General features: G+C 42.7%; 1 protein-coding gene across 5 annotated transcripts in view; it reads left to right on the forward strand.

The window, feature by feature from the left end:
- Nucleotides 1–10,150: 10,150 nt before the first annotated feature.
- CAMTA1 (calmodulin binding transcription activator 1) overlaps nucleotides 10,151–15,000 on the forward strand; it is a 188,340-nt gene continuing 183,490 nt past the window's right edge. For 4 of the 5 annotated variants that reach the window (XR_014028216.1, XM_081341384.1, XM_081341383.1 and 1 more), the window contains exon 1: nucleotides 10,151–10,520. Coding sequence is in view for 3 of the 5 variants with exons in the window: in XM_081341384.1 (XP_081197510.1) it covers nucleotides 10,344–10,520 (177 nt within the window). In the remaining 2 variants the exon portion in view is untranslated. The remainder of the gene's footprint in view (nucleotides 10,521–15,000) is intronic. The other variant, XM_081341386.1, reaches the window with a different exon arrangement.

Below are 15,000 nucleotides of genomic sequence, written 5' to 3' on the forward strand. Positions count from 1 at the left end.
CTTGTGTATGTTGTATATATATTTATATGTACGTGCGTACATACATACGTACGTATACGTGCGTATGTATGAAGGTATGTATGCTGATCTATATCAATCTTTGATCTATCATCTGTCATCTATCGGTCTCAATTGTCTATCGGTCCATCTGCCCGTCCATCATTTCTGCCTGTCTATATCATCTATCATTTCTGTCTTACCTGTCTACCGGTATCTGTGTACCTACCTATCTACCTATCAGCTATCTACCTACCTATCCTGTCTGCATCTTGTCATCTCTCTTTCTCTGTATCTTCCATCCATCCAGACATGTATATATACACGTATACATAAAACACACACACACACACACACACACACACACACACGTATAAAACTACCTACACAGGATTTGGGGGTCATTACTGGCCTACATTCAGAGCTTTCAATATAATGCCTCCCTGTTCATAGAGTGTAAACTAGAAGAGAAGAGGGACTGACCCTTTCTGTTTTATGGCTGCCTCTGCTTCTGGCTGTAAATAGTTGAGAGAGGACCAATATACGGTCACGGTTGATGGCGCTTCCATTCCCATCTACCTCGGGAGCCGGGATGTTGGTTCTCCCACACATATGCCAACTATCCTTGCCGGTCTGGCCTAAATGCTGGTGAACCGTATGTAGCCTGCAGTTACGCACCTCACTTGTTGGCAAGCTATGGCTGCTCTTTGCCTCAGCTTATGTGGAGGGTTGAACCTATTTCCTGAAGGTATCCGTGCACCCTGTAAGTGTGGAGTCAGCTGTTCAGGTGTTTCAAGGGGTGGGGGGGGGAGAAAGGGTGACAGCTGTCATTGTAAGGTGTAGCTTTTTAACAAATGGGCATTGATGATCCTGGATTGAGTTCCTGCCATCTGCAAATCTGTTAGAATCCCTTTCGCTACTAGAGGTTTCGGAAAGCCTTTGCAGGTTTCAAGGAGAGGCAAAAGACTGGATTCCCCCCCCCCCCCCGCTAGAGCGAGGACATAAAGATGAGTTGAAGGACTAGCTTGGTATAAGGCGATTTCACACATGATGCTATGCCGTCAGAGAAACTTAACAAAGGTGGTTAGCAAATCCTGCCTCTTTTTCATATTGTCCATACTTGATTCTATTTCAAAGAGCCTGGAAGATGAAATATGCTTCATTTCTGAGATTAAAAATTGTGAAAAAATTCATCTTCATGTGCCTTTCAACTGAGGTTGCCCCATTGAGCAATATTTCCATCTCCTCCCCCTTCCAAAGTTAAATCTGTGTCCTTATTGATGGGGTGTGTGTGGAAATCATAGATATCCGTTGTTGTAGATGGGCTTAATCAAGGCTTGTATTTGTCCTTGTATACCTCCTTTCGTCTCACCTACAGGCAACGCTGTGTATTTATAATATCTTCATGAACGTGTTTGCCTGAGTTGCCACCGCTGTCCTACAAAACATTTACACCGTGCGTTGATCACAGAGGCTCCGCTCTTTTCAGTCCAGGAGATGTTTTGACCCAAGTCATTTCTAGAGCAGTTCAGAGGCTGGTAGCTAGAACTGGAAATAATGAAAATAATACAGGAGGGACATTGCAGTCGTCCCGCAATCTCCTGGCCTCTATTTGTGCTGGATATGATGGGGCGAGAAGGTCAAGATATCCGATGGGGCACCAAATTGAAGAAAGCCGGCCGGTGAAAGTCATAAGCGGCTGTGGATTTGAAGTCTGTTTGTTTTGGATATTGAAACAACAAAAACTTCCTTTTTTTTAAACTGAGAAGTGGTGTCATTTCACTGAAGAGAATAGCAGCGGGCCTTTATCAAATGTAGTTGTCACGTATGCTTTAATTCACATCTCTCTCCAGTTTGGTCCTGCATCCATTATTTGATTTGAGATGAATTTTGATAGGAATGGAAAGCTTCCTATTAAAACAATGTATAACAGAGCCATACGTTTTAGAACAATGTTACATAAATCAAGGTATTTTTGTGGCATTCTTCTAAACGTACAAAGCTTTGATGTAAGCTAAGGCTGATGAGAGTTCCCTTGATCTTTGAATGAATATAGACCGACAACTGACGACGTTTGTGAGTGAAACAGGTCAATCCTGAACATTCCTGGTGAAGATTGCCCCCAAAGAATATAGTTTTTGAAATTCAGAAGCAACAGCTTTTAATTCATATCCACAAGGGGGTGGTGATGTACTGTTGGTGATATCTGTAATGGAAATATTAGGAGATTCCTTTAAAAAAATACAGATTGAGGTAGCATATTTGACTGCTCACTTAATGGCTTTTTAAAATAAGTTGGTAAAGCAAACCTTTTAAGGGGTTAAATGTTCGAGGTTTATTAAGCTGTAGAACACTTGGCAGTTCAGTGTTCTTCTTCTGTCTGATGACGTACATCTGCTGAGTCGTCAGTAGTAACCAAAGTTGCTTTTTTGCATACCAACTTCAAAAGTAATAAAATACAAGATGACTTTAGTGGCGAGATGCCTCCACACTTCAACCCTAGGGATGTAATAACAGGGATGTAATAATAGAGCCATTGTAACAATTTGGCGTTGCTTATTGCTGAGATTAAACATCAGGGCCCACGTGTAAAAAAAAAATATAATACTCGCCATATGTTGTGATTTTCTTTCAGTTGCAGTTTTTCGGGCATTTTCATAACTTTGTGGCGACCATTGTCTTCTTATTTCTGATCTTCAATAGGGATGAAAAAAGAAATGATTCTACTTTTAATACCTGCCCTCAACTTTTGCAATAAATAGAATAATAACACTGAGTGCAAATTCTACATAGTTGATGGTGACTTGCACAATAAACTCCTATACTGTTTATTCACTAATGTACAAATGAGGATGAGGAGATTATTTATTTAGCGCATGGATTAGGACAGGGGTCCTCAAACTTGGCCAGTTTAAGACTTGTGGACTTCAACTTCCAGAATTCCCCAGCCAACATGGAGTCAAAAATGGAGTCAACCTTGCTGATTTCCTGGGCTACATCTGTGTAATTTTCTTTGTGGCAGTCCAGGTAGTTGTCATCAGAAGGTTGCAAAAGGGGATCACATCACCCCAGGAGACTGCAACGGTCATAAGTATGAACCATTTGCCAAGCGTCAGAATCTTGATCACATGATCTTGGGGATGGATGCTGCAAAGGTCGTAAGTCTGAAAACTGGTCCTAAGTCACTTTTTTCAGTGCCGTTGTAACTTTGAACAGTCACTAAATGAATCATTGTAAGTCGAGGACTATCAGTATTCAGCCCGTTCCCGCAGCTTAGTATGAATGAAGGCCCATTGTAAGCATCCATCCCCATCCTGCAGTTTCCTCCTACTGTGATATATCTCTCATTTAATGGCCATCTGAAATGTCCCAATGTGGTTTCTTTCACACACACACACACACACACCCCACAGCCAGCTGTAAGCACCAGTAGTAAAATGAATTTGACGGATGATCTTACACTTACAAAATAAGAGAATAAAATTTATTCCTTATGAACTTTATTTCTTGAGTCCCCTCCGGGCATGCTGTGTTTTCATTGCTTCCCCCCCCCCCCCCCGACTCCATACCTGCCATATTTCAAGTTCTGCTCCTTTGAAAGAGAGAGAGGGACCATCATATCCTTGGTGTGGCATTATCTTCCTGTGGCTAAATGGAACCAGGTTTATTACAGATTCTTTAAAAAGGGCAGCACCGTCTTTGCAGAAACTGGACAACGGGCGCTCGTTTTTTCTCTAGGTGTAATAAATATTTGTCGTAATTGTAGCGAGCTGATCTTATTAATGGTGTTGTTCTCTCTCCTTCTGGAAGAAGGCAACAAAGTGTCTTACTTACTCATAAGTTACTGAACCTCTGTCAAAAGTATACGAGGACTCCTTCCCGTTTTAATGATTGTGCAAAGGCTAGGTTTTCCTAGTTGTTTATGCTACTCTAGTTAACTTAGAAAATGTCAGCTGGACTTTATGAAATGAAGGGTCCTCACCATCTGTGTATATTGTACAGTATACACCCCTCAGCCCCAGTTCAGATCAGGCTGGGATTCGTTGTAGTTGTAAGTTGAGGTCTCTCTGTAAAGACTTCGAAGATGTTTCATATCGGAGAAAGGTGAAACTATTTGAGCTAATATCTGGTGAGGAAAGATTTTACTTGATGAAATTATGCAAATGTGGATATACACATATTGCCCTTTCTTGCAAGTTATTAAAATACCAGAATATGAGGTCGATAGGTAGTTGATTCAGTTTGGACCACAGAAAACCTGTTTGTTGTGCTTTGCATAATTAACTTACAGGTTTCACCGTTACCAGATGCAGGATGACTGCTAACAGAGATTGATATGTATGAAAATGAGAGAAATTCTGGGCAGTAGCGGCCTAATTAATTGTTCTCACCGAATCGCAAATAGTGTCCTAAAATAGATTGCAATCTAATTTACTGCATTTATCTGACTTCTGTTTAGAAAATAAAACACACAAAAAATGCTATCTTAATTTCCTGCACTGTATAAATTTCTCAAAACATATTTCCATCATCCAGAACTGTTTGAACTAAAATTCTGAACGAGCAAAGCCTATTTTAATAAAGCTAAAGTGTTTTTTTTTAATCAAAGCATCACCTCGGAATTATTATTAAACTGTAAACACTTTAAAACCAGGCAATTCGTTTCATTAGTTCATGGGGAAGAAATACTTTTCAACCTGTTAACTCTGGCATGCCCAAACTCTGGCTGTGTGTAAAATATACTGAGATGCTTAATAGATAATGCTAATGGTTTCAAAATGTTAATTACAACAGGGAAACTCCCAGGGTGGCGGATAGTGTGTCTATCCCTTTGAGAAATGGAATCATTTTGGTAGACAGAGCTGAAGATTTCTCTCTCTTATAATCGGTGTCTATTTTACGTGATTGTATACAGAAGTCAAATGGAATGTGTGAATGACCTTGGAGAAAGACAAAATGACAGGCTGGCTAGGAAACAATTAGATAAAAAGAGGCAGAAGCTCACAGTCTGCTTAACGGTCAGAAAAAGAGACTTAGGAAAAACCCACAATTTCCGTTGCTAAGCGAGACGGTTGTTAAGCGAGCTCTGTCCATTTCACGACTTATCTTGCCACAGTCGTTAAGTGAGCCACAGGGTTGTGAAGCGAACCTGGCTCTCCCTCGACTTTGCTTGTCCGAAGGTGGCGAAAGGGGAATCGTGGGACCCCGGGACACTGCGACCGTCGTAAGCACGAGCCAGTTGCCAAGCGCCTGGATTTTGATCACATGCTGCAATGATCCTGAGTGTGAAAAATGACCCTGAGCCACTTTGTTCAGTGCTGTTGTAATTTTAAGCGGTCACTAAATGAGTGGTTATAAGTCAAAAGGGGGTTGGACTAGAAGACCTCCAAGGTCCCTTCCAACTCTGTTATTCTATTCTGTTCTAACCTAGACAGAGTTTTATCACAGCTTGGAAGAATGTAAGCAAAAGCGGTTTTGTTCTTCAGCGGCTGCTTTGAAGACCATGTTGCTAAATACTCATTAAAGAAGAAAGGTCGTTCATATCTAGAGCTTGGTAATACTCTGCCTTTCGCTAATGGATATAAATTTCTGCTCCCTGTTTCCTCCTTGCAATGCTCTTCCTTCCTTTCTTGAGCAGATGAAAACCGTTGTAGAATTTTGAACCAGGTAAAAAAAAATCTACTAATCAAAAGAGCAGAATTATAGTCTTGCTAGTCAAACCGAGTGGGCGCGCTGGTGGGAAAAGTTTGCGAAGCTGGGAATAATGCTTGTCAAGCCTTAGCTTTGGGTAAGGTTCATCCGTCAAGACGTCTTTTTATATTTGGAAGTGGGCTGGTTGTTGTCAACATTTGTATGAATCACCTGAGCGTTGATTGGGAGGAACTGGTTACCTGTAAGACTGCGAGAAATTATATGGCTGTGTGTTCAACGCTGTTGCAAGTTTTTGAAATGCTATGATTAGAATTCACGCAACAGCCTTGGTTCTTTAACGTTTGTACATTGTATTTTATTGTATTTATTGCCCTGTACACCGCCCTGAGTCCTTCGGGAGAAGGGCGGTATAGAAATTAAATTATTATTATTATTATTATTATTATTATTATTATTATTATTATTATTATTATTATTAGTTCTTTAAAGCGGTGTTTTCCCCGCAACTTCGATGGCTGGAAGCCATCCCAGAATTGTGGAAGTAACCTTTCGCTCTGTGATCTCTTCCCAGCAGTGATTGTGCGAAGGGCCCTATTACGCGGCTTCACGGCCGCTGCGTATATTTATACGTATATATTTCCTGGATGTTTTGTTTTTTTAATCGTTTTAATTTTAGTTTAAATTGTTTAAATTGTTTTAAAATTTTAGACCTGTGAGCCGCTGAGAATCACTCGGTAAAGTGAGGTGGTGGTAGAAATTGAGTGCAGGCGGTCCTCGCATCACGACTGTCCGTTTAATGACCCCCGCACACACAACTGTACAACCTGAGGCGGGAATCTTTATGATTCGCCCTGCCTCTTTGCCCGCGCATTAAAGCACGGGTTATTCCTCTCCTGGATCTTAGGATTACACTGGACGTAAAGTTAAGCACGCCGAATATAAATCTAGAACATCTTGTAATACAGATCAGAGATAAAAGACTTTGCCGGCTCCCCAAGATCGTTAAAGCCCAAAGTTCTAACGGTATTGATGGATCCAAAGAGCCCCCAGAGAGGGGAAGTTGCCGGATATTGATGGGGTTCTCACGATGGGTGACGAGAGCGGCGTTTTGGGTTGCAAGGCAGTGTAGTGGTAACAGGCATAACGCCCAACTTAGAGGAGCTGCAGTAGTGTGGAGAAAAGGTTGCAGAGAGCCCTTGACTTACGACCACACAGCTGAGCCCAACATTTTCATTGCTAAGCAAGACAGTTGTTAGAGAGTCTCTGAAGGCAGAATAAGAAGTAATGGGTGGAAGATCCTTAAAGAAAGAACCAACTTAGAATTAAGGAGACATTTCCTGATAATAAGAACCATTTAGTCAGTGGAATGACTTTCCTCCAGATGTTGTGGCTGCTCCGTCACTGGAGGTCCAAGAAGAGACTGGACAGCCATTTGTCTGGAATGGGACAGGGGGTTGGACTAGAAGACCTCCAGGGTCCCTTCCAGCTCTATTCTGATTAATTGAAATGATTTAGGCCTCCTGCTCGGGTAGGGGGCTGGACTAGGTCCCTTCCAGCTCCTGGCTTCTGTGTTCTAGTTGTGCAGTGCTGTTTGTTGTCTGTAGAAGCCCCCAGATTGGAAGCGCAGGGCTGGCTGTGCGGTGAGCGGGCGTAACTGTTCTCCACTCTCCCCTTACCTTAGTAGTACTACTACTGTCTGGCTGTTTCTTTTTTCTTTTCCCAATTTTTACAGCTAAAGTGTCTGTGCCTGCCTGGACTTGCCTGATGACAAACCTAGGCCTTAATGGATGTTTCTCAAGTGCTGAAAAGCACAGGATAAGTTTTACAGCTTTAGAGTCCCCTTGAGGGGAAAAACAAAAATTACTTGAGATCCTGTGTGCCCAGCCTGACAGGAAGCTACTGCAGCTTTTTTCGTCATTACTTCTCACCTACAGTTCTAAAATGCCTTTAAAAATGTTCCTGTGCTATGTGTTTTTATATCTCAGCTGGGCACCTCATTCCTTTTATGTTTCCTCTGCAGAGCGAGAATGATATTGTTGAATAATAAGGTCTCCGCGTCCATCTAGTCGTTCATCTCCCACTGCTTAAGGGTGAGGGGTTTTTTCCCTCCCCCTTGGAAGGTGTATTTTAGAAATATGGACCTCCGGTACTGCAGGCCCATTCAACTAATTGGGAAAAAGGTTGCACAGTTTAATTCAATAGGCAAGATCAAAGCGCGGGAAACACACATTAACAGCAGCTAACATTTTACAAAATAAGGTCAAATTTGACTTCCAACAGTAACACTGGAGCACACCCACTGCCCCCTTTGCCAGCCACAGAATTTGTCCGGTACAGCTAAGTTTGCAGGTATCCTCAACTTAACGACCGTTCGCGTGGGTTGCCTTTGACGAATTTCCTAGCTGGCTTCCGGCAAGCCAACGGAATTGGGAAAGCTTGAAGGCCACGCGGTTGGCCTAACTGCAGCGATTCGCTTAGCAACCGTGGCAAAATCGGACATTGAAGCGAAATTCTGACCTGAATTGCGAAGACTCCCTGTAATTCTGGAATTGTCCAAAACTGGTGCACACCCCAACGTGCGAGAGCTCTGTACTTTAGCCGGCCCTAAGTAAATTCTCCATTTCTGCGTGGATATTGCGAGGCCTCGTTTCCCTTATTTGCCAGCGTCTGTTCAGAGCCCCTCTTAAAACCGGTTTCGTTCAGCGGTCAGTAGATAAACTGATTTTAAAATGCCCACAATCTTTCCATTGACGGACACGCCAGGTGAAAGATTCAAAAGTGGAAGATTTTCGTTTGAAAGCGTTCTGAGCTTTGGCCCAGATTTAAGGAAGGCCCCCGCCCCAAATAAATAAATGAAAATCGACATTTTTTTCCCCAGTGAAGAACGTTATGTTGCTCTTCCCTCTTCTTCCAAAGTTCACATTTTTGGAGCATTTATTGCTCTGATGGAGCTGATCCTAGCAGAGAAGCCTTCCCACAGTGCTCTGCTCCACGTGGGGTTGAAATGTTCTTATTCTTTAAGACTAAAGAGAGGGGAAAAATGGGAAAAAAGTGGAATGAGTGGAATGCCACAGTTGTTAAGTGAATCACTGCAGTTCCCAACGGTCATAAGTCGCTTTTTCCAGCGCTGTTGTAAGTTGAGGTGCTCTTCTGGTTTTTTTTTTCCCTTTTCTATTTTTGTTCCACTTTTTCTTTCACTTTGAGCCTTCTCTTTTTCTTCTTTTTCTTTACATTAGTTTTTTTTAAAAAAAATCTTCCCTTTTAAAGGAACTTTTAATAGAAATACTTGGGGAGGAAATAAACGCATGTTAAAAAAGAAAGAAAGGAAAGGAAACGTCAAGTGAAAATTGCAGCAGGCTACAATGCTGGTTGTTATCTTTTCTTTGCAAAACAAACACGGCCCTCTTGACTAGGCATTTCCTGCCGAGTTTATTAATCAGCCGTCTTTTGGGTTCAAATGCGATATTTTCTAACTCGTTCTGTCCACAGCTGGTGTGAAGCTATTATTGAGAGAGAAATAAACTGGTAGAGAACAGGCCTTGCTTCCCTTCCCTTCCCTTCCCTTCAGTAAGAGAGAGAGAACACAAAAAATAAAAGTGGTAATTATGGAATTAACTCACTGCTGCTCTATGTTAGAACGGGATGCGCTGGCCAGGCCCGAGCCCAGGGCTGGGAGGACTTTGGTGCCGTTGCTAACTTCGGGTTTTTAGTGGACCGTCTTCGCTGTTGAAAATGCGTTATTTGTAAAAATTAATGGATGCCAGTTGGGCAGTTTCAGAGCTGGTTATCTGTGGGAAACTATACGTTAAGGTTTTTTTTCTCCCCTGCAAGCGTACAGGTAGGAATAACGTCTAAAGCTGAAATACAAGTCTGCGTATGGGTAGTCCTCGGCTTATGGCCACAACGGAGCCCAGAATTTCTGTGGCTAAGCGAGACAGGCGTTAAGCGAGCTTTGGCCCATTTTACCAACTTCCTTGCCGCCGTTGTGAATCGCTGCAGTCGTTAAGTTAGAACACGGTTGTTAAGGGGATCTGCCTTCCCCACTGAGTTTGCTGGCCAGAAGCTGATCCCACGATCCCAGGACTTTGCGGCTGTCGTAAATGTGAATCGGTTGCCAAGCCCCTGAATTTTGATCACGTGCCCGTGGGGAGGCTGCAACGGTGGTAAGGATGAAAAAATGGCCCCAGGTCCCTTTTTTCCGGTGCCATTGTAACTTTGGAGGGTCACTAAATGGGCTGTTGTAAGTTGACGACTGCCTGAAATTTGTACACATCACCAAAGGGTTGTCAGTTTGGAAGTCTGCTTTATATCAAAGGACTAACATCATTCTGCGTAGTGAAATTCAAACCGTAGCCCTTTATCCCTAACAATTTTGTCGCAGCCTAATTCTCTGAAATTTGCTCTTGTGAATGAGATTTCCTGCACTGCCTCAGTGGAAAACTGCTGGCAACTCTGTACAGTTGGAAAGTTCAATCGTTTGTTTATATATTTATATTTCTCGAGTCCATAAACTCAGCCTGCCCTTTTGACTTCAAGGAATTGACACACCACGATGGCCATTTATTTTCTACGGCTGGGGAGTGACGATGCCAGATATTGCATTTTTAAGATGACAAATTGTAGAATGAGGCCTCTTTGCGTGCATATGGATTTGACCTTTGGAGTCAGCGGGGGGAATACATCAAACGGTTCTGATGCTTGTTTCTCACACAAATATATCATCTTTACTTTTTTTTTCTTTTCCTTTTTTAGATGATCATGGGAACAGCAACGGAAGTCATGTAAAAATCTTTTTACCGAAAAAGCTCCTTGAATGTCTACCAAAATGTTCCAGTTTACCAAAAGAGAGACACCGTTGGAACACAAATGAGGTAGCTAAGATCAAAACTTTTTGTGACGTCACTGCCTGGTTGGTTGAAAATCCTAGACTTATTGGAGTCAAAGTTACGATCAGAACTGTTCCACCGCTGATTTTGGAAATTTGGTCCCTTAGACAATAGGAAATGATTTACTATGAATTTTAAAAGAGAACAGTGTACAGGATCTCCTTCATTTGGCATGTTGGTCAGTATATCTGGCCTTCTTTCACAGGTGCAACTAAAAAAATGTGGTCTGGGTGTTTTGTACATGTCAGAAATGAATGAAAAAGTAGTCTCTGGGGGAGCATTATCTCAAGCGCCAATTTGAAAAGGGTCCGATTGTGCCCAAACTTCCAAAAAGCAAGGTGATTCCAGGCCCCAGAGCTTACTAATCTTTTATTTAAGAATGCTTTTAATACTGCATCTCTGAGTAGCCTTCCCAATCTAGATGTCTTGCTGCAGAATTTGCATAAATCCTAGTCAGTGTGACTCGCATAAACAACGAAGCTTAACACGAGGTGAAAACCTTTAGCAGGTATCTTATTTTAAAAAGTAAGCTTCGTGTGTAAGAAATGAATACAGACACACGCACACACGCATTGCATCTAGAAATATTTGTCGGGCGTGGAGTGAATGAGACAGTGTATTAACAAACACGAGGGCAACCCGTTTCCTTGAATTGTGCCCCGCGTATTGGTTGTTATTCATTTTTAGAGAAGCAGCTTCGGAGATGATAGTAGTTAGACCTCTCCTGCTGGCTGGCTCGGTCCTCTGAAGATACTTTCCAGAAGTGATCTTAGATTTCCTAAGAATCCATTATTTTCGGAAGGTCATAAATGTGACTAACCGCCTTGCCGAAGACAAAATTAATCGTCGATCAATCCGTTCGTCAGATATGCTTTATTGTGTTCAGTTGTTAAGAGAGATGCAAAATATTCCCCCCATTGATTCTGGTGGAAGCTCGTGGCAGTGGAGGTTGAAAACCAAGGTGCTCTTTGCAAGAACTGGATCCACCCCCCATTTATTTCTAGTGGAAGCTACTTCCAGAGACGTGGGGGCAGGGAGAATGGCGATTTATATTAAGCCTTGGTTTCCGCCCAGGAGCAATGAGAAAGTCACAAAAACTTGTTTTGGTCCTTCCTCAGATCGCTTAGCACATCAGTCTCACCAGCGTTAAGGTCGTGGCAGGACCCCTTCCGAGAGATAAGAGGAAGATACCGAACTGTACAGACACATCTGCCTCCTCTGGATTTGGCTTGGTCTAGATTCCTAGGGAAGGGGAACAGTGGTGCTGTGGTATCGGGAGGATTTTTCCTGTATAAATGCGCTGTGATTCGTGGGCTCAGGAGCCTTCCATAAACCTGTTTTTTTAAAAAAAATTTTTTTTAAAAAAGGATCTGGGCTCAAAGAACAGCATCTCCTATGTGGAATAGTAACACAACGCGTCTTGACTCTGCTTTTGTCACCCTGACGTGTGTAAGCTGATTCAGCCACATAGCACCTATTTTGAAAGCTGTACACTGATTTTGCTGATCATTTTATTGGTTTCCATTGGTTTCCACATTCTGTTCAGGATTCTACCTTTATGATATTATATATTATAACTATATCTGACCTATACAGGGTAAGGGCTCAGGATACCCAACCTCTTAAGTTGGCCAGTGGCCAGCCTCTCTGACATATGACCCACCCCCTCAATAATACCAGCCCCTCCCCCACTTTAATCCCATTTGGGAAAGTGGTTAAAACATGGCTTCTTTGGCAGACCTCTGTAGACCCGTGTCTTCTTTCCTTCCCATCTAATCAGCCGCCGGCCACTTTAAACGTGCTGGTGTTTTACGAGAAATACTGGGTTGTTGATAGTTTTTATGGCTTTGATGATTTGATTGTGAACTACCTGGAGATGTGAAATCGTGGCGGTACAGAAATACGGCGGTGGTGAATGAAGATTCTGGTTCTCTGAGAGAACTTCCCTCTCAATGGCTGGTGGAATTACATAACTGATTAAAACGGAACTTCTCTTCAATCGTCTGTGGTTCAAAACACAACAGGCCCTACTACCTTTTCGGCCTGAAAGCTGCTCGACCTGGTCCTACTGAAATAAGCACACAAGAATCTTGGAACCAGGCCCAGCCGCTGGGTCCCTTTCCATTTTGCATGACGTTCCTGGCGTTTTTTTTTAAAAAAGAAAAGAAATCTAGGTGTCAAATCTAGGAGCCACTTGGATTTCATTTGGGCATTATTGCTTTGATTCACAAGCCTCGTTTTATGCCGAAGGAGTTGAGCGGTCGCGGGTTCCCCCCTGTTGAAGTTCCCCGAAATCCTTTCGACGGAGGTTTTCTTTCCGTCCTCCCAGATGTTCTTAAATGGACAGCAATGGAGATTGCCTACTGTCAATCAGCGGGACGCCTGTCCGTTGCGAAGTTTAGAGCTGCATAAGGGACAATTTTGGCAAGAATGGTGGCAATATATGCTAGTCTAATATTCTAATAATCTTTTTCCCCCTGTCAAAAATCCCACTGTCTGGTTTGTGCAGCTTACTTTGTGAAAGGCCCCCGACTCTTGCTCGGGAATTTGGACCTGTGGAAATCCACCCTCGTCCCCACAGGTCTTCCTAGGTCTGGCATGCCACGCCAGCTGGCATCTAAACGCCAACTTACTCTCTGGGGACTGCAAAGCCCGTTCTGCCTTATAAGCAGCTGCATAATGGGCAGAGAGGCTAAAATGCTGATGATTGAGAGGCAGGGAGCCCCAGAGGAACTCAGCAGAAAAACACTGTAGCAGCAGCAGCATTAGCAGCAAGAATCTCAATTAAAAGCTAATATTTGCCCTTTCTTGTATTGGCAAGCTCTTGTCAGCTAGCCTGTCACAGTAATTTTAACTGTGGCAAGCCCCTCAGTATAAGGAAGGTGGTAACTGGGTGACTTTGTCTAAATTGGGCTGGCCATGTAGTAATTGTCCTTATGTCATGTAGTCCATCTGCTCCCTAATGAGCAAAATAAAGTTTGTTTTTTTTTAAAAAAAAAGATTGGGCAGAGAAGCACAACATCTTTCTTGTATATTTCAGTTTGATCAGATACAATGCTATTATTATCGTGAAGGTGTGGGGAAAACTGTTAGGGCACTTGTGTCCTGCCGGCTTTGTGGAATACAAATTTAGCATACTTAGTGGTCAAACTGGGTGGGTTTTATGGCAGCAGGTTGAAAGTTTAAATAATTGCTTCTTCGATCCAGTCTCTTGAAGTTTGCTTTTTTTAAAAAACAACAACACTGTGCTGATGTTTTTTTAATAGTTCAAACTGCGTCCCAAGCATCATTTTTTTTTATTACAGGTAGCTCTTGACTTTAGTGACCATTTGAAGTTCACAACAGAGGAGAAAAATCATAAGTTAGTTGAATGGTTAAGGGAGATGAGAACCGCAGTTGGTGACAGAAGCTTTGACCATAAAAGCACACAGTGTGAAGAGGTTGATGGTCAGGTCAGATCGCAAAGGTGTGACAACGCAGGCAGTGGCACGGAAGGCACCGGAAGTGGAGCCTGAGTCGTTGATGCTCAGTGCAGAAGGAGTAAATCCTGCTGTGAATGCCATTCCTGGCGAAAGTGCTAACAGGGGTATCCAGGACAAAACATTGGGAGAAGCTCCTGTAATTCAAAGATAAAAGAAAGAAGCTAAGGATAGAAACTGGAAAGCAGCTGGATTAGAGAGGGATTATCACCATGAATGTTAAAATCACGGTAGGACAGCGAGGTGGTGTCAAACATGTAGCCTAAAGCCTCTCATCTTAATGCTTAGTTGCCTTTACTGCTTCAAAAATGCTTTTTCTTCTTCTTCTTCTTCTTCTTCTTCTTCTTCTTCTTCTTCTTCTTCTTCTTCTTCTTCTTCTTCTTCTTCTTCTTCTTTCCTCCTCCTCCTCCTAATTTCCTTGAGGTGGCAGGAAATTCTGAACTCCTCTTGCGAATGCTGGCATGACCCCAGCCGAAAGCTGCGTGGATTTTTCTGACACAGCAGCCAGCTGGTTGTGTCCTTGTCATAACCACAAGACACAGGAGTCTCTCTCCTGCTTCTTAAATGCAGCTGAGTAATAGGGAGTTATTTTCACACCCGGGGTCTCTTGGCACCTTGCTAAATGAAGTTTTCCTTCCCCAAATCCCACGCTCTGCCCTTCAGCTTATGTAGAATTGGCTGCCCTGCGTCTCAGCCCAAATTTTATAGATTGGCTATAAAATTTATACGGTGCGGAAGTGGAAGTCTCGGTTGCTCGATGCATAATTTCGTTCACAGTTGCTAAATTCATCAGGAACGGCAGGCGATTGCAACTGGTAGACCTTTAGGAAAATTGAATAGAGCAGGGCGGGATACAGGTAGGCCCCGACTTACAGCCACAGTGGAGCCCAAAATTTCTGTTGCTAAGCGAGACATTCGTTAAAGGAGTTGTTATGCATTTGTTAAGTTAATAACACAGTTGTCAGAAGGTCACAAAAGGGGATCAC

Source organism: Vipera berus (genome assembly GCF_964194415.1).
Source record: "Vipera berus genome assembly, chromosome: 17".
Classification (NCBI taxonomy): domain Eukaryota; kingdom Metazoa; phylum Chordata; class Lepidosauria; order Squamata; family Viperidae; genus Vipera; species Vipera berus.